This window comes from Ipomoea triloba, chromosome 13 (assembly GCF_003576645.1).
Source record: "Ipomoea triloba cultivar NCNSP0323 chromosome 13, ASM357664v1".
In the NCBI taxonomy this organism is placed as follows: Eukaryota; Viridiplantae; Streptophyta; class Magnoliopsida; order Solanales; family Convolvulaceae; genus Ipomoea; species Ipomoea triloba.
The window spans coordinates 25,880,033-25,901,405 of NC_044928.1; the positions used below are offsets into that span (position 1 = coordinate 25,880,033).

General features: G+C 32.1%; 1 protein-coding gene across 1 annotated transcript; it reads left to right on the top strand.

Moving 5' to 3' along the window:
• The first annotated feature begins 19,162 nt into the window (after window positions 1-19,162).
• LOC116002742 (nodulation-signaling pathway 2 protein-like) lies at window positions 19,163-20,916 on the top strand. Its single transcript, XM_031242910.1, has one exon. The coding sequence runs from the start codon at window positions 19,237-19,239 to the stop codon at window positions 20,713-20,715; it is 1,479 nt and encodes a 492-aa protein (XP_031098770.1). The 5' UTR covers window positions 19,163-19,236; the 3' UTR covers window positions 20,716-20,916.
• Window positions 20,917-21,373: the final 457 nt, after the last annotated feature.

Below are 21,373 nucleotides of genomic sequence, written 5' to 3' on the forward strand. Positions count from 1 at the left end.
ATATATATATATATATATATATATATATATATATATATATATATATATATATATACTCACGAAAATGGCATAATGATTATAAAAGTTTTATATATATAAAAAGGGTCAAATTTTTATATGAAGCTTTTTCTAGCTTGCAAGTGTAATAAAATTTATTAACCTAAGTATATGCAACGCCGCTATTGGAAGAGCTGCCTTTGAAGGGAGTCTCCCCAAAACTCTATTGAATTACTTATATTCAACAGAATGCAATACGAGTGCAATATGATAAAAATAAAAGCTTGACTTTTCTTTTTGGTTGAAAATTTTAGCTTAAAATTGACATTTAAGTGGTTATTTTGTGGTACAAATATATGTGAAGTCCACTTCTGATTTCGGTCAGGTCAAAGTGGATTTGAGCTCTTCGTAGTGAGATGAAAAAAATTGATATATTATACGCTCAAAATAGATAATGGGTGGATGTGAAATTGATTCTCAAATTAGACTCATTTGAGTTAAAAAATGAAGGTAGAAAAGATTTGTAAAAGCACTTGTCCACATTGGTTTGGGGAGTGGATTTGCACCACTATATATACAGGAGTCTATTAGAGACATGTTGAATTGTATAGCATAGCGTGTATGCCACTAAATGTCGTTTGGTAAATTGGTTGACCATTATATATATACACACACAGGCTGGTTCAAATGCGGTCGGTGTAAATTCACCATCAGGTATGCAACACTTTGTGGTGCATTTATGTGTACCTAATGGTGAGTGTAAACACACAAAAATAAAAGCAAAATTGTATATATTCACAAAATCGGGTTACAGACTTACAGTGTGTGTAATTTAAGGTAATTCATAGTCCTCTGATTTTTCACTGAAGTGCCTCCGGATTTCAAGTGGCATAGCTTCTGGGATTCAAATGGCGTAGCTTCCGAAATTCAAGTGATGTGATCTTCAACAGGAACCATCAACCTTGAAAATAATCAACTCTTCAGAGCTTCAAAGTATCTTCAATGCCTTCAAAATCTTCAAATGCTTCAAGTCTCTGAATACTTCAAGTCTCTAAATGCTTCAAATGCCTTCATGAACTCTCAATCTTCAAGTTGTGTTTCTAAATGTCAAATGAGGGCTCTATTTGTAGTGAAAAATGTAACCATCATCCCTCAACAAACTCCCTAAATATATATTAAATTAAATTAATTAATTATCTAAGGAAATGAACCTTGCCAAAATCAAGTCTAGGTTCAAGATTTTATAATCTAATTCAAATTCAATTCAAATTAAATTATAATTATAAAATTCAAATGTAATAAAGTTATATTTAAATTATAATTATAATTATAATTAAATTCAAATATGAATTGGGTTTGGATTAATTAATTAATTCAATAACCCAACATCAAGTTTAATTGGGCCAATTAAATTAATTTAATCACTACAGCCTGATTAATCAAATTGGTCCAATAATCAATATCAAAATTAAGCCCAATAATAATTTCATCAGCGCATTTTTCGGGTTCGAATTTTCCGTGTCTACCGTGAGTGACCGCACGGTCGCCCGAGAAGCACTGTCCACGTGGAAACTTGACATATATATATATATATATATATATATATATATATATATATATATATATATATAATTTTAAAAGTAATAAAATATTACAGAAATTTCGTTTAGCTCATAGCAAAAACTCGAGGAGTCATACCCAAATCCAAATGAATTGGACTATAAAGAACACAAAATTGAAAGCTGCCTAACACCCATAATCCATTTTGTTCAATGGTGGGTTGGGCTAAATCTTAGTCAGAAATGGCTTAAGAAGATTAGATGGTTCAAAACTTCAAATACAAAAATGCATTATTGATTTGTTCTTAACGTTGGTGGCAATTTAGATTGTTAAAAATAAATTGATCCAATCTGGTTCTCGTTGTCACATTCACCCTTTAAATACTCGAGTACTTGGAGGGCTGATTATACCATAAATCATAGCATAGTCTACTTTACATGTGAATTTTAGTTCAAAATGACATTCAATTTATATGTCTCAATTAACATATTATGGGCATGCAATTCAGAAGTTATGTGCATGTAAATAAATTTAAGATACATAATATGTTAACTATAGGCACATAACTGCAATAACTAACATATTGTGTTCCTATAGTTAACATATTATGTTCATATAGTTACCATATTATGTACCTTTAATTTATTTATAGGCACATAATAACTGAAAGTATATAATATATTAATTATAAATACATAATTTTTGAACTAGGGTTCACAATGAAAGATGTACATGGCCTATGGTATAACAATTGCTACTTGGACTTGCTGGGTGTTGGTTTTATGGGCTTTTATATGCTAATATATTTCATGTAATTAGATTTTTTTAATTATATATATATATATATATATATATATATATATATATATATAGTTAGATGAATTAGCATAAATTGTCTTGTTAGGTTAAGATTAAATGAGAGGTCAATAATATTTTTAAATTCTAATACAAATTACATTTAAATTTAGAAATATTTAAATACACTAGGGGTCGGGATAGGGATAGGAGTGACAGGTTATACAGATTGCCCAACGAGTTACACGGATCAACTCATATAATCTGGGCTAAATAAGACGGGGTATGTTCATGTCGAAAAATATAAAACTAGACCCGCCTAAACTCGGCTAAAGAGGTCCAACTCCGGGGTGGGACTCTGGAAATTGTCATTTGAAAGTTTAAGGTGAAAACTTCTATTTCTATACTTATTTCATTTGCTTTGATTTTAACTTTTACAAATTTTTGAAATAAAAAATTATAATTTATTTGAAAAATCTAATTTCTTAATTAGAATCATCCAAATTTATTAATTTATAGTTATTTCTAACCATTATAATCTTACGTTGTATGAGTGAGATATAGTCAAAATGCGAAGATATGTGAAATTTGCTAAATGCTAGAAACACAATCTCTAAGTTGCAGTTGGACTCAAGATCGAATAGAAATCCCATCTTCTCAGCATATATTAGCTAGGTGCCTATGTTGACCTAATATGAACCAAAAGAATCTTGATTTTTAATATCTATTATACTAATAAGAGCCAAAGAGAGTTAGGCCTAAAATGGGTAGAAAAAATGTCGGTAATCAAATGGATGGTTCAGATGAATTATTTAATCAAATAGATGGCTAAGATAATTCAGATTAATATTATTCACAGAGATTACCTAATTTAACCTTATTTTATGATTTTCCGTTAAGTTTTCCGTTAAATATTCGCTTCTCTGTTAATATTCCGTTAACTTTTAATTTACCCATTAATTTCTATAAGAAAGGTCTTAGGTTCGAACCTCATCTCAATCAAATTTGACATAATTAATAAGTTTTTCACTCTATTTTACTCTTATTAAATTAAATAAATTAGTAGCTACAACATAAAATGATACATATGTATTTCTTTAATTTAGAATTATGTGACTACAATACCTTTATTTAAAAAAAATTATTCATTATCAAAAAATTAAATTAAATAAGAGAAATAATTTCATTAGTTATATTGTCTTTATTTTTTCTCATGCAAAGATTCTTTACATTCAAACTTATCAATTGATATTCATTACATTGTCCATTATCTTATTTTTACAATATCTTGTAATTAAATATCAAAGTTATAGTAAAAAATAATGTTATATAATTATTTACCAAATATTTTATTAATACTATGAAAAAAAATTAAATAATTTGAAGCTAATTATATTAACTACTTGGGGATTGGTTGACAAAGAGAGTACTCAAATAGCCCAACAAATTGAAGCGGAATCACTATATTTTACTCTTATTTAATTAAATAAATTAGTAGTTATACCAAAAAATGATGCATATGTATTTCTTTAATAACATGAAAAAAATAAAAAAAAAGAATAGTTTGAAACCAATCATATTAACTACTTGGAAAATTTGTTGACAATGAAAGTACTCAAATAATCCAGTACCCATCAAATTGAAGCAAGAAACTACCTTTTAGTATCTTTGGAATACATAATATTTTATGTTTTCAAATTTTTATTAATTTATTTAATCTTTTTTTTTTCTTAAACTATGGATTTTTTATCCACAATAACTCATTCAACAATAATGGTTGAACCTTTAATTTTCAAAAAAAATAATAATAATAATAATGGTTGAACCAAATGAACCCCAAGCAAAGCGCCTAAAGGAAAGTCCATAGCTCATTAGCTCATATATCATAATCTCATTTCATGACGTTGTCATCTATGCTACCAACAATAACCGAATTGCAAATAACACACTACCAACAAAAAGGAAGAGAACAAATAGTAAAGATGAAGACAATGACAATGTTACTCAAAAGAGAATTAAGAACACTTTAAAAAAATTCAAATTAAAAGTAGTATTTATTTAGACTATCATTTTTAGATCAAATATTTAGACTATCGATTTTACAAGGTTGCAAACATTTATTTTAGTAATAATTATAATGAATTTTCTATATTATATTGGATTCATATACTTTGAGTTTGATATTTAAATAAAAAAATTCGACATTCAATTACCCATGTATAAATTTCTTCTATATAATCTTGCATTGATATACTTTTAAATATTTATTTAAATGTAAACATTGGGCATTAACTCGCGCAATACGCGTATAAAACTAGTAATATATAAAGGCGTGTAATTAATGGGATAGAAGTATTTGTTAGACATGCTAAACTGTCTGTTATTGAACTCTCCCCTCTGTTCACACCACTTATTAAGGGCAAAAAAGTATGAACATTAAAGATTTTCCAAAAAAGATATCTGGTCTGTGGGCGCAAAACTATATAAAAATGACATTATATTGTACGACCATTAACAATGAAATAAAGATAATTAAATGACATAGGACATACAATAAAATTCTCGTCGATTTCCAAAACCTGTGGTCCTTTCCATATCATTGTACTCACAATTCGTAAAAAATTGCGAAACATGGAGGATGATGGTAGTGATGATCTTAACAGCCATATATCATTGGATTATCAGCTTAATCAATGCATCTTAGCCTCTTCATAATCAAGTTTAATAATGTTTCTTCCCCATATACCTCCAATTCCAGGTAAGGGACCATATAGATCGAATCCACACTATGATTAAGTGACAATTCAGACCGTCCAAGATTAGTGAGAAGTAAGCACATAACGACCTACACCAAATGATCTGGCTCCAAATTATGTCTGTACCGTATCTTTTGTTGATTAATTAAGGTGATGTGACTTACAGTCTTACACTGACATGCTGGTCTTATTTCACAACTATTAGCGGTTAGCTGTTAGCGAATTTGTTAATGGCTAGTGATAGCGGGTTGTATTAACAATTTTGTTCGGTGGATTGTAGTAGTATAGAGGGATGTTTTGATGGTAAAATTAGTTGTTTAATACTAAGAGCATCCTTATCAATGAGATTATTTCCAGGTTTTTGAGAAGTTTTCGTAAGTGTGATTAGGAAAGAGAAAATGAGATGAATGTAAAAAAAAAAAACAAATATGATATTAAAAAAAAAAAAAGAAGTAGTGTAAGGCGCGCCTGACGCGCTCACGTGCCCGCACAACAGCCATTTACTGTGCTATGAACCATGTGTTGCAGAGGCTCTCTTCCCTTTCTCTCTCATCCTTTCTCTCTTGCCAAGGTGGATGAAACTCTGACATATACTCCGAAATATGCATCAATGTGGATGCTCTAATTGGTCAACGATATAACTACTGGTCATGGGCCGACAAGGGACGAAGCTTAGGGCATCCTTATCAATGGTTTTTTTATGGGATAATATCAGAAATTTGCCAACAAACCAGGAGAGAGAATGCTTTTGTTTCATCTGCAAGCTTTGGTTCATAGTACAGTAACATACCTGACATTTCTTTTACTTTAACATGGCTGTTGTGTGCGTTTTGCGCAGAGCACCCGCATGGGCGTGTCAGGCTATGTTAAATTTTTTTTTTTTTTTTTTTCTTTCATCCACATTTTCTTTTTCCTAATCACACTTACAAAAACTTCTCAAATTTGGTAAAATAACCCCTTGATATGGATGCTCTAATAGAGATAATTTACTAATTAAATTACGGCCTTGTTTGCTAAACCAGTGTTTCAACTAAAAATTGACGTATTGACCGATTTAGTACGTCAAAAAGTTGAAATAATCATTTGGTAGATCTCAATTAGCATTTCGACCATTTTGCAATCCATTCCGTCTTTTCCTAATAGCATAAGTAAAATGTAAATTTGTATTCTATAATATCAGTAATTTGATAACACAAGTTTAATTTAGATATATAGAAAACATACACTTGATATAATACATAGCTACATATAATTTCAGTCATGTAAAGAGTAAATTTTATTATTTTAATAAAATAAGTTAAGGAAAATTTACAAGAATAATATATGTACAATAGCTATGTAGTACAGTCCAACAATATGATATAAGCAATGACATGCAGTGTACTATTTTGTACTACACACATCCAATTAAATATATTTTGAATGTACTTAACATGGATGAATGATTATTGAATGGGCATTGGGTGGGAAGTTTGAATTAAGTATTTAGGATGTTCAAGAATATGCTTATAGTTAAAATTATATTAAATTAATTAGAAAACGTTTTGTGTTAGTTTTTTAGTCTTGGCAGGTGTTGAAGATTTTCATATCAAGGAAATTAAAGATTTATAGAAGAAAATAAGATTATAGAGGTTTTCTATTGAATTATAGAAAGCAAAAAGATCAAGATTTCCTGTTAAATTGTAGAAAGCAAAGAAAACAAAGGAGATTCAAGAAGTATACAAATCAAAGAAAATTATAGAGGTTTCAAATTCACTCTTGAAAGAAAAGAACTTGAAGATATATATATTTCATGGAAGTTTCCTATCCACTCTAGAAGGAGAAGATCTTAAAGATATATCTCTTAATAAGATCTTAATTACAAATGAAGGAAAAATTAACAAGTTGTTATGAGAGATTATGAGACATACTTCTTGGGGCCTTCACGTTTCCTATTGGAATATGCAGAGCGCTAGATGCGGAAATTTGGGGTATCTATCAAGACCTCAAGGCAACGTGGGAGATGGATCAATACAGAGTGATCTTGGAGTCTGACAATGCCACTACAATGAAATGCATCAACAACAATAAGAGCATATGAGTTACCGTGATTTATATCCACCCAAATGCTCTGTTGGGCCGAGGTGTGAGGACCCAGGTTGAGGATCCAACATTTTGGGAAGATAAATTATCATACTTAGCTTGAAGTGAATAGTGATTATATTAAAATTTTTTTATTTAATTCGGAGTAAAATTTATATACGTGAAGTATATCTATCGTTTTTCGAAAAGAGCTTCCCCATTTATGATGCCAAAAGGGAATGTGTAGTCAGATGTAGCACCAACGACTGAAGCCATAGAACATGACGCATCGACGCCTACACTAACTAATATAATTATTAATGCTCCCTATTGTGTGACATCTATGACAAAATACTAAAATACAACATTTATATACATTATTATGACAATATCTCAATTTTAATTATGTCATAATTAGTTCATTAAGGCATGGATCAGTTCCAAATGGCATTCCATCTAGGCTTCGTTAATTCTTAATACTTATATTCATTACGCGAGTCTGATGCAACAAGCTAGACAGCAAGCTAAAAACAGACCATATATTACCGCAAAAGAGGTGGCCAAGTGATTGAAGTTTGATTTTCGTATCTAAAGGTCACTTGTTTAATTTTGTCAACACTCTCTTAGTTAAATTAATCTTATAGAGTGTTCCTCATACAATTTTAGAAACAAATATGCCTTAGTTTCCGTTTGAAAATCTGGAAAATGACTTCTGAAAAATATTTTCCAGATTTCTAGTGTTTGGATGCAATAGAAAAATCCAGTCAACGGACAATATTTTCGGTTGATTGAAAAAAATGTAGGCATTTTGGTGGAAAATGACTTCCACCAAAATTTGACGGAAGTCATTTTCTGCCAATCCTCCATACATGGTTTCTACCTGTTTCCGGCGGAAACCATAAGTATGATTTCCGTCAGAAACCACGGCTGTTCTGTGTAAATAAATAATAATAATATTTTAAATATTTTTATAAATATTTTTATATTCTAAATAAAATATTTAAAATGTTTAATTATACAATTATACCTTTTTCCAAATAATGAACCAAACACACCAGATAATTTTTCAGAATGCAACCAAATATTTTACTGCTTTCCAAACAGGCCCTAAATTGAAAAAGTTTTATTTTCACCCACTAAAATTATAACATAACTTTTTCACTACATAATGTGATAGTTTTAATAATAATAAAAAAAAAACTCTTTTATTTTTCTTCTTGCCCTAAATTGTTTGATCATATTACGAGTTATTAAAGAATTCATGTAATTGGTTTCAAAAAAAAAACGTAATAATCAACAAAAATAAATTATTGATATGTCATATAATAGGATATAACATTACTCTTTTTATTTATATAACTTATTAACAAAATATTTCATGCCGTTCTTTTCGCTCTTAGAGCATGTTTGTTTTGATGGAAAAAGTTTTTCTTAGATTTGTCCATTTGGTTCATAATTTTTTTTTCCACAATCTAAGTAAAAAAAAATCAAAATGTAAGAATTTCTTTGAAGGATACTTAAATTTATTAACTAAGATATTACATTAATAGGTGACTTATTGAATTAAAGCAAAATATAAACAAACAATTAAAAGAATTGAGGATTTTCATAGCAATAATCATGATACTAAAGCAAAACAAAAACTATCACACAAAATTTTAAGCATGTTATTACGTCCTCATTCTGCATATATAATATGGTTCATTTTTCACATATAATCATTATTTAGTTTGTGTTAATTTTATCAAATGAATATGGACAAGAGTCTGATCTAGGGACAATCAAGGGAAGCGACTGCGAGTGGCGTTCTCAGAAAAATTTGAGATGGTCAACGAATTTATGGTTTTCACGTGCGGTTGGCACATGAGTTTATTTCGCTGTGGAGTTGTGGACAATGGGATTGTCAATTGAGGCAAATGCATCGCGAGACAAATAGGTATTCAGAATGCTTACTGCGTTGGAGGATCTTATCACGTTTTATATAGTTTTGTTTTGTTTGTATTTTTTTACATTAAAAGGAAAAAAGAAGATCGAAGCAGAATCAGGTCATCCTTCAAAATTAAACATGGAATACATATTTAAACATATATAGCATAAATTTGTGTAATTAATTGTGTTGATGGTTACAGACAGCCTGCAATTTGAACTTGGTAATTAACCAAAAAAAAATTAATCAATACAATTTGAAAGAAAATACAGAATGGAACCAAGGGACAAGGACTATATTTTTTTTTTTTTTTTTTTTGGAGGACTATAATGTTTTTGGCTTTCCACATGAAATAGATCCAAATGTTTGATTGGAGGAACAATATTCAGTAAATGGTATCAATCAAACCAATCACCTTCATTCTGACTTTTCATTTTTCCCACTATGATATTGATGTCTTATTTTTGTAATTAATTAACTACCCTTGTGTTTGTTTTTTAAATTAATCTCCCGGACCTCTCTGTTGGGCCCCATAATGTGATTAAACAGTCCCAAAAGAGTGACATTCTTTCAATAAATAATAAATAATCATATTTGCATTAACTAATAATCAGTGGAAGAGCTCAACCAGGATGGCAGGTTAAATTTTTTATTTTTTATTTTTTTAATTTTTTTTTCAGTATTACCGACTCTATTATAATATACTATTTGTCTATACACACTTTCTCATTTTTTTTTTTGTTTCTTAAAAATTAGCCTTTTTAATGTACATCGAGCAAAATTAACATCATAATGATTGATGATCGATAGAGTGTTCTCAACCTAAAGATCGAGATATACGATTAAACACCACTAGTGGTGGTTTGGTTGAATCCCTATATAAAAAGATCATAATGATTGATAATAATTTCAAGGTTAATAATTATATAAGAATTTTTAAGACTTTATTTTATGTAGCAAAAACTTTTAAGTAAAAAATTTTCATTAAAAATGTATACTTCACTGAAATTTATATTAATATTGTCCTTATTTAAAAGGTGATTCTCCCTTTCTTCCTCGGGGTTAGTCCTTTCTTACTCATTGATTTTTTAATTGTATGATAAATATTACTTTACATTTCAATTAAAGAAAAAGAAAAAAGAAAAGAAAAAAGAAAGAGATGAAAATACTTTAGGGAGTTGAGACTTGAGACATAGTGCAATTGCAACTATGATTCCCCAACACTGTTTATCTTTGTCTTCTATCAAGAAGCACTAAAGAATATTATGATAACAAATTAAAAAAAAATGTGAGAGGTTAGAGGAGATGAATTTACAATAATGGAAGATGTTGACATCTTTGAGTTTGCTCATTTATATACATTTTTAAGTACCACTGACCTTATTATATATATTTTAGTATTTGTTTGTCAATTTAAATTTGAATAAACATGAACTAAAGTTTATATTTTTAATGAAATTTTAATTAAAAAATATTGTTAAACTTTAAAAAGATTTTAGACTTTGGATATTAGATATTTTACTATTATTTCAATTAGACTTTGTGTTGTACTATTTGTTATTTTTTGAGAACTACTGACTCTATTAGGATGTAGTATCTGTTCATACATACTTTTTTTAATTTAACCTATTGAAGTACAAATAATCAATGCCCCCATTGGAATTTGATGCCGTTTGTTTAACTATTTGTTATTAATTTAGTGCATTACTTTTAAAATTTTATTTATTAACGTTATACTATTTTTTTTCATGAAACTAGTAGTAAATAATTAATGATTTTACATATTTAATAAAAAATTACAAATATACCCCTATATGTTTTTTTTATTTACGCATTTTCACCAAGTTTCGCTTCTTTTTCTCCCTAAAGGTTGAATCCCCACCCTAACGACCCTCGCATCTCGGTCCGATACAACATGTGAGAAGATGTCATTCACGGTAACTCAATGACTCTAGAGATGATAATTTTTTCCGTCACCGACGGAGATCCCCGATCACCGCCACGATCAGAACGGGAATGGAAAAAAAAATTTGGGGAACAGGGACGGGTATTAATGTTGATTGTAATTCCCCATTGCGGACGGGGCTGGGAGGGGTGGCTCTACGGATGACAATTTGCCTCGATCCCTGTCCCAACAGTGACGAGAATGGGAAAATTTTTTGGCAAATGAGGGCGGGAATACCCCTCCCTACCAACAGGGTCAAATATCGGTGTGCAGTTGCCAAGTTTCGAACCATATAGTTGCTTCTCCCAAATACTGCCTACTAAGCCAATTGTGAGCTAAGCTCGTGCGAACAAGTTTGACTTCTTATATTTTTAGACGTTAGTATTTCTCCCTTTTCCGTTTACTCGTTTCTTGTTTCCTATTTCCGTGCAACATAGATTGTGAATACTTGTATTGTTATTTTCAGAATTGAGATGAATAAAGGCTGAATTCAATTTTTTTTTATTATAATTATGTAATCTTAGGCATAGACTATTTAGACCATGTATAAGCCTTTAATATAATATAATTAATATAATATAATATTATGATGATGATGATATTGAAGTGAAGAAAAAACTATCCACAAAATGTTTAATCATGCTTTATCGTCATTTCTCATACATTACTAACCGTTAATCATTTTTAATTATTAGTTGGTGTAAACCATATTAATTTAAAAGAATTGAGCCGTCTTTTTTAAATTGACCATAGAATATAAAAGCATCCATTAATGAAATTTATTGTGGTGATGGTTACTTACAGCCTGCAATTTGAACTTGTAATCAATATAATTTTAAACAATAAATAAATAAATAAATAAAACAGTGAGACCAAGTTCTCGAAATAGAGCAACTAACCATGTTACTTCAGCTGACATAAGTTATTGTTTTGTATTCTGCTTCTTAAGGATCTAGCCATTGCCTTTTGCTTGCAACACGCCCAAGATATTAAATTTTTACTAATGAAGACAACAAAATCATTAGTGGACTTGCAGTCATTAAGACACCCCCCAATCAGAATCCGAAAAGGCATGAATATCGTAAGAGTATGATTTTCTAAAATGTAGACCGTAATCTACTGTACCTTTGACATACCTTAACAACCCAGTGCTTAGTGTTTTGAGAATGCATGAAATGGTAGATGTCATTGTGACTAATATTGGAAAAAACAATGCTAGATGTCCCTGCATTACCACTCACAAACTTGCCACTCAACTCCCTGATGTGACAAGTTTTTTAGGTTAAGATTATTTTTAAAAAAAAATTAAAAAAAAAAAAGAAAGAAAGAAAGAAAAACAAAACTTGCCACATTAGGGAGTGACAAGTTTGTGAATGAAAAATGTAGAGGCAATAAGCATTTTCCCATTGAAAATTTGTACCATACAATTAAGAAAAAATAAATTTATTGATCAAACTAAATTCAATTTATTAATGCAAATAAATATTTTGTGAGCGGAATTAACGTTACAATTGTGAAGAATTACTATGTTGAGCGAGACAATGAAGCCGGCAAATGGAGAGCAACTGCAGGTGACGACTGAACTATGCATTTGTCTTTGGAAAATTTTTTAATGTACTTGTAAATAATAATATTATTTCTGCCACAGATCTTAGTTTCATGCAAAAAAAAAAAAAAAAAAAAAAAGCCAATATAAAAAGTTTTTATGACTCATTTTTTGGCCAACTTGTGCTCGCCATGTTAGTATGAGGTGAAAATATATTGTAAAAAAAGAGAATACATTTAATCATTTTACATTTATTATGAAATAACTAAAGGCAACTACATTTTTTTGATGGGTAATGCATGCTTCATATAATTAATACAATCACTTAGTTTATGATTAATTATTAATGGAATATAGGACACTGATTTGACTGATTCTGTTTAATCCACTTATAGGGATAAAATAGAGATAAAATAGAGAAGTGATCCAAGTTCTTAACCCACGCTCGTGGGGTTAATTGGTTAGCAAACCCAATGGGTGTTGTATTCCCAATTGACATTGACAAGAAATTTGGTAGGGTGTAATACCTATGGGTTAAAAATTGGATGTAAACGTACAATAGTATAAATAATAATTTTTTTTTTAATTGTAGAGTATTTGTTGAAAAAGGCCTTTCCGAGTTTTGGTAGCTGAGCTTTCAAATTGATGATATCTAAGCAAGATGATCTAGTCATGTACTTCGACACTTAGTAGGTTAAACTATGTTGGTATTTTGTCATCCTATTTTTAACTTTACTTTTAGCAGATTTTGCCATTTATTGTAATCTTGTAGTTGTTGGAATGGTAAGATCCGTATATTACTTTTGAAGGACGGACAATTACTGTATAACAATGAAACTGAGTAGGATACTTTATCATTTTGCATTGGGGATGCATTTAATTAGGAATCAATTTATTGGCTACCCTAATTAATTACTTTTTACCAATTGTTTTATCCACCAAAGTTAGTATTGTGTCAACGAACACTTGACTCACCTCTCTTTGTTTTACATATAAACCAATTCAAAGATAGAAATTGTTAGTGTACAAGTGATACACTGTTGGACCACCTTTATTGGCTTAATTATTAATCAAAAACATATATGTTATGTTATTAGGGTGGTCTGTCCGTTTTCTTGTTTAAAAGACAGTTTTTCCTCACATTCTCTGGAGCAGCGCCAGCGAGCAGTCCAGTGGACGGGATTTATTCAAATCAGAATTCAGTCATCATGATCCTCTTTTTACTCAGATCTAAACTTATGGCTGATCCTTATTTGGAGTGGTTTTCAGCTGCAAATATTAAGGGAAGATTGGTTAATGGCTTGACTATAAATATAGCTCTATCACATGGGATTCTAACACGCCAATTACTATTCTAAATCCCACTTCCATTATTCTTTCGAATCAGATTCTATAATAGAGTTTCACACTGATTTTTCTACAGTTCTTCACGTGTTCTTATTCTGGTTGCTTGAAGATTCAGCTGTGTTGGTGAATCGTGATGTACTGCATAGTGTCAGCTCCAAGATGAGGAAGGCTTAGCTAGGAGTATTTTTTTTTGTAACCATTAGTGTAGGATGGTTGTTGTTAGACTCCTTATAACCCTTGTGATCATATAGTGGATTGGGCTGACGTGAAGTGCCCCGCAGACGTAGGAGTGGAGCTCCGAACTATGTGATTAATTCTGGTGTCTGGTTCCATTTTTATCGCTTTATTTTCTTGTTTATTTATCTGTTTTTATAGTTTAATTATTTCATATAAATATTTCCTTTAAAACAATGTTAACCTTTAGCTAAATTGTACATTCAAGACCCACAATACAATTTCAGAAATATAATGAAAAGGGAGGGGAATTAATATGGTGCCTTATGTGCTAATATAAAATTGGCGAACAAATACAACTATTTACAAAATTATACAAATTCTCTAGAAAAAAAAAAAGAAAAAAAAAAAAGAAGAAGCAATAGATAGTAAGAATCTTTCTTAAAAAGTTTATTTTGAAAAACACTAAATGATGGGGGAAAACTCTTTCTTTACAACAATAATTTCTTTATGGAATGTTTGAGTAACATTAAAGAAATGGTGCATATGTTGATCCCTATTTCGAGTTATAAGGTTGGATTCAAAATGTATTACAGTTATCGACTTTAAATACTGAATCTACTCTCTTGTCGACTTTTAAAGTTCAATTCAAAACTCATTTTTTCATATAGTTTATATACAATCTAGGTATCTTGCTCCGCCCCTAGGCTCATGAGTAGGCCCATGAGAATGTAAATGGAGTCAAGCTAGGTTTGAGTCTCAACACAAAACTATACACTTCTGAACATAAGAAGACAAGAAGTCCAACTGAGACCCAAATTTCTAATATTCGTGGCAAGAATTGAGCTCACACCTTGCTATCACAACAAAGTTTTAAGTGAGATTTTTCATCCACCAATCTGATCGAGGGGATTTCACACCAATATATCATACACACATATCCTTAGGACACCATTCCAACTCAAAATAAATTCATAAGCTTTGCTTTGCTAATATTTGGGGTTTATATAGGTCAATTAAAACACATTCCTCAAACTAGCTTGGTTGGTGTGAGTGACCATACACTTTCATTAGATTGAGAATTCAAACCCCCTCTCGTATGAAAAAATGAATCCGACTACCACATTCCATAATTTACCAAAAAGGGGTACAAACAACAACAAAAATAGAGGAATCATTGCCAAAAACGTGCCCATAATCAGATGAAATCAATTAATTTTAAGTCTATGAAATTACTGCCATTAAAAAGGGAAAACCTTTTCTCATGAAGTATTTTAATTGGTCATTATATTCTTCCCAAATGCAATGAATTGGAACTTGAAGCTAGCCCTTGTTGGCTTTTTTAAGTGTAGGCATTGTCTTGTGTGTAAACCTTTAAAGATTTTGGACATATGGCATTTATATATGGATGTAATGTCAGACTTGAACAACGCACTACGATGCATTCATGCATCAATCTTTCCAAACTTCCGGTTGGTAGGGCAGCACTATTGCTGCTAAGTCTGCCCGGTACAATTAAATAAGGGCCACTAATTAATTAAAATTTTTAAGTAGTAAACTAATAAAAGTAAGAGTTAATACCACAAATAGTCCTCTGACTATTGGGCGGGTACTCCTTTTAGTCATCGACTTTCAATTCGACCACAAATGGTCTTCTGACTTTCATTTTTGACCACAAATAGTCCTCCATTAAAATTTCTGTTAAATAACTATTAAATCTAGGGGTATTATTGTCAAATTGATATATATAATGGTCATAAAATTAAAATGTTTAGAATTTTTCACCAACAAGCATAACTGAAACAAGTAACAAATATAAATACTCATAAATAAAAAATAATACACCTTATATCTCGTAATTATGCGTACAAAATGAAGATTTAATATTAGAACTATTTGTTTCAATTTAACTGACATTAATCGATCAAACATTTTGTTTGGGACATAACTGAAGGCCGTCACCGTTGAATTAATATAATTAATCAATTAAAAATTGCGAACATTAATCTTGGATTTTTATTTAATTTGTTCATTTATGTAATTTGTCACGTCCAATTTTTATTTAATTTGTTCATTTATGTAATTTGTCACGTCCATTTTGTTTTTATATTTATTAACTTAATGTTTATTAATATTTGAAATTAATTATGTTTTATTAACTTAATGTTTATTAATATTTGAAATTAATTATGTTGTCATATAATAATGTTTATTAATATTTGAAATTAATTATGTTGTCATATAATTATCAAAAAGAAGTAATCATAATAATATTAATCAATTTGACGATATTACCCCTAAATTTAACACATATTTAACAGAAATTTTAACAAAGGACTATTTGTGGTCAAAAATAAAAGTCAGAGGACTATTTGTGGTCAAATTAAAAGTCGAGGACTAAAAGGAGTACCAGCCCAATAGTCAGAGGACCATTTGTGGTATTAACTCTAAAAGTAATTAAGGATAGGTACAGTAGAGTATAGTAAATTCCACTTTCTCACAACATTTATATTAAGAAACTAAGCTTGATTACGACCCAATGCAAATTATATTATGAAATCTGTACTGTACTACTGTGTGCCTGCTTTTGCTAGTTGAGCCATATCATATTTGAAATCTAAATTATATGTATAACTACAATAATTACTAAGTTTAATTTAAATCAAATTATATTACATATATATATTTTGGTGAAACTAGAATCTTCCAAGTATAAACAATCGACAAATTAATTTGAAATTAAAAATTCGAAAGTAATAAAATATAAACAATAGAATATTATTGCCTAGAAGTCAATAGATAAAATCATATACTCCGTATGTACAAGTTATGGAGACAAGACTCCTATTTATAACCCTAGTTCAATACAAACAAAGTTTCTTAAAACCTAATATACATACATACATACATACATACATACATACATACATACATACATACATACATATATATATATATATATATATATATATATATATATATATATAGTCACCTAGAACTCCAATTAAGCATGTAGATTCATTCCTAATTGGATGTCCTTCCTTCGCAAATTATATCATGCACCCTGAGGTCTAAATTGCAAGTTGGACTCTAATACCTACATAATCATTTTTAGTATACTGCAGATTCATTTAAGTAGATTTATTATATTTTGATACATGTTCATTTTTAATGTATTGCAGACTTTTTTTTGTGTGTATTATAACTTAAAATAAATCTTAATTCACTAAAAATATATGAACATGTTGTATATTAAAAGTAGTAAACTTATTTCGAGACTCCACCTTACTACGTGAACCTTGGTCCATGGTATATAAGCATTATTGCTCCTTCATCCTTTCTAAACACTCCTTTTTGTCAAGCCATTCACCACTCATGGGTCGAATCTCCTAACCTTGGACCAAGTTCACATGCCCTTGTACTACCATTGTTCCACTTACTCATCATCAATTGTGTCCTAAAACAATTCATGGTTCAAGTCCAAGACCTATATCTTAACACCAATCCTCCTATTCCTATAGTGCAGTATAAGTAATCATAAGACTTATTGTGTTTCATATAATTTTAGATTAGATATATATAGTAACTAATTTAGCAATCTAACTCATAACTCGTATATGGCTCTATTTATCTAGGCTATATAGTTCATTTTAAATTATAATAATTTTTTTGAGTACTATCGACTTTGTTACAATACAGTATCTGTTCATAACTATTCTTTCAACCTACTGAAGCACAAAGAGTCAATATCGCTTTCACCGAGTCTCGAGCCCACCTCTTCTAGTTGTACTTTAAAAACAAATTAGAGCATGTATAGAATAAACTAGTCCTAGGCTTCAATTTTCTTTGGCTTATAACCAAGTTTTTTGAAAACATGTCACCTTTAACTCTTTTCATTAAAAAAAAATTCTAATTCAATTCCTCTCCCAATCCTCTCTCTATAAAATTTTAAAAAATAAATAAATATTTTAAATAAAACTTTAACTAATTTTACTAAATATTTCTAATTCAACTCAATCATTTTTGGAGATATAATTTTGAACGAGGTCCACTTATGATTTAGGTCGGTGTCAAAGTGGATTTAGGACCCCCTAGTTGAGAGAGCATATTTGATATATTATATGCTTAAAAAGGAATATAATATAGATTTGCACGAGTATAAATACAATTCAATTTTTTTAAAAGAGTTTGAATATAATTGTATAGCATAAGAGTTCCTTTTCATGTCTAGTAGGATGCAAATTAAATATCAAAATTAACAGAGCTCAAAAAGCATCCACAACCTGGCGCCCGATTGCACTCTCATATGGAAGGGGATGTGTTCGAGTCTTAGTGGAAACAATATTGACTCTTTGTGCTTCACTAGGTTGAGAAAGTAGTTATGAACAGATACTGCATTGTAACACAGTCAATAGTATTCAAAAAAAAAAAAAAAGGAATGAGAACCAACATAAATGTATATAATCTACTACATGGATTCACACAAAGTACTTTAGGGTAAATTGAACCAACATGAATGCACATGTAGATTATATGCATTATGTGCCTTGAATATTATAGTCGTACAAGTTCGCAGTTCTCACTTAAGGAGTGGTTCTTACTTCAATGTAAGCCTATATATATCCTCATGAATTTTAGAGGCATCTCAAGAGTAAAAATGAATCACTCAAAAATTCCCGAGACCTTTGGTGAAGTTAAAAGACACCCCTACCATGCCATATACACCTAGGATAAACTCAATTATTAATTTTTACGCATTTCAACTTGTATCAATTAAATTTTCAAATTTTTAATTAATGTTTAACTTTCAACGAAATTTTCAATTCATTGGACCAAGCAATGGTAATATAGTGTAGTAATATGTATGGAAAGTCATGATGTAATGAGCATCGACCCACTGCATATAAAATGGAGGTTAAGGGAGATAATTTGGAGCCATAAACAACCTTAACATATGATTTGGCTCCTTAATTCTTTAGTTAACAATTAATCCCAATCACCTTCTTAGTTCCTACCAACACTCTCTCTTGCTTCAATTCACCTCGTTTCCCCCTCTCTTTTTGTCTATATAAAATAACTACTCAATCCCTAAGATCACTTCTCCTTCTTATTCCATATTCGATCTGCCATGATGATGGTCGACGAAATCCTCCCTGATTTTGACTTTTGTGGGTACAGTGGCTGTAGCACCACCACCACCTCGTCATCCGAGGGTGACCACGCTGCCACGTGGAATGGAAGTTCGCCGTTGGTTGACTGGGGATTTTTCTCCGGCGACGATGAGTTTGGCGATCTTATTGATTCCATGATGGAGGGGCAGGCGGCGAACACCACCGTCGGTTTGAGTTTTCCGGCCATCCCGACGGTGGTGGAGGTGGAGAACGAGGATCAGGACGAGGACGAGGACGGGGAGTATAATATGGTGGAGGATACGAAAGGTTTGAGGCTCGTACACCTTCTGATGGCGGCGGCGGAGGCGCTCACTGGCTTGAATAAGAGCCGCGAGTTGGCTCGCGTGATATTGGTTCGGCTCAAGGAACTGGCTTCCCCTCGCGACGGCTCCAATATGGAGCGGCTCGCGGCTTACTTCACCGACGCGCTCCAGGCCTTGCTGGACGGCGCGGGGAGCCTGCACGCCAAGAGTTTCCCGGCGAGCCACGAGCACTCTCACGCCGACGCGCTGGCGGCGTTCCAGCTCTTACAGGACATGTCTCCCTACGTGAAATTCGGCCATTTTACCGCGAATCAAGCGATTCTCGAGGCCGTTACGCACGATCGGCGAGTCCATATCGTCGATTACGATATAATGGAAGGAATCCAATGGGCTTCTTTAATGCAAGCTTTAATTTCACGAGAAGACGGCCTCCCGGCCCCACATCTCCGGATCACCGCATTGTCACGCGGCGGCGGCGGCGGCTCCAGCCGCCGCTCCTTCTGCTCGATTCAGGAAACCGGCCGCCGCCTCACCGCCTTCGCGGCGTCGATCGGCCAGCCGTTTTCGTTCCACCAGTGCCGGCTCGACTCCGACGAGGCGTTCAAGCCGTCGGCGCTGAAATTGGTCAGGGGAGAAGCCTTGATTGTAAACTGTATGCTTCACCTCCCCCATTTCAGTTACCGGTCGCCGGATTCCATCGCGTCCTTCCTCTCCGGCGCGGCGACGCTAAATCCCCGGCTCGTGACGCTGGTGGAGGAGGCGGCGCCGGCGCCGCCTCCGGACGGCGGGTTCGTGGACCGGTTCATGGACACTTTACATCACTACTCTGCCTTATATGATTCACTGGAAGCGGGTTTTCCGATGCAAGATCAGGCGCGTACGTTAGTTGAGCGCGTGTTCTTGGGGCCGAAAATATCGGTGGCCATAACGCGGAGTTATCGGTCTCGGGGAGAGGAATACGGTTGGTCGTGGGGAGAGTGGGTGCCGGAAAACGCGGGATTCCGGCCAAAAACCATAAGCTTTGCGAATCGTTGTCAGGCGAAATTGTTGCTGGGGCTGTTTAACGATGGGTACAGAGTTGAAGAAATTGGAAACCATAAACTGGTTTTAGGGTGGAAATCCAGGCGAATCCTCTCTGCTTCTGTCTGGACCTCTCCTGATTCTGATCTGTGAATGAATTCTTTTTTTACTTCTATTTCATTTTCACAGTTTGTTTTTGTTCAATAATTTCTAACAAAATCAGTCAGTTAATGTCCACGAAGTGGGTGTCAAGTGTCTAGTGGACATGAGAGTTATCCATTTTATCTGGTGTACTGTACCTATTGCTGCAAATTGCTTATCAAGATTGATGAATAATACATCACAAAAACCCCAATCGAGCCACTCCAATACTGTTAGTCGCAAATATAATTGCCAATCCATTTCAATTTTCAAGAATAGTAAAAATCACTGGATCCGAGCTATCTGTGCTACTGTATTGTCACCTAAAACGGGTGCTGTTGTGGCTGCAGAACATGGGAATTACAAGCGTTCAGCTGCTCACGGACTGCATACAATTACGGAGTGTCCTAACAACGGTGCAACCTTCTTTTCGATCATATGCGGGGCTTGCAATTGATGAGTGCAGGACAACCATGTCAACTTTTGTTCGATGTCAAGTGAACTGGGTACCTAGATCAGCAAACGTTATTGCTCACACTCTTGCCTCTCAAGCTTTCTCTTATTTTGATACTATGTACTGGGACTCTGTCCCTCCTGACTCTATTTCGCCTCTTTTGCATTAATATATCTATTTACGTGGTTGTTTTCAAAAAAAAAAAAAGTATTGTCA

Bases quoted from the DNA above. Each gene is read 5' to 3' on its own strand.
- LOC116002742 (XM_031242910.1), top strand. From the start codon at position 19,237: ATGATGATGGTCGACGAAATCCTCCCTGATTTTGACTTTTGTGGGTAC.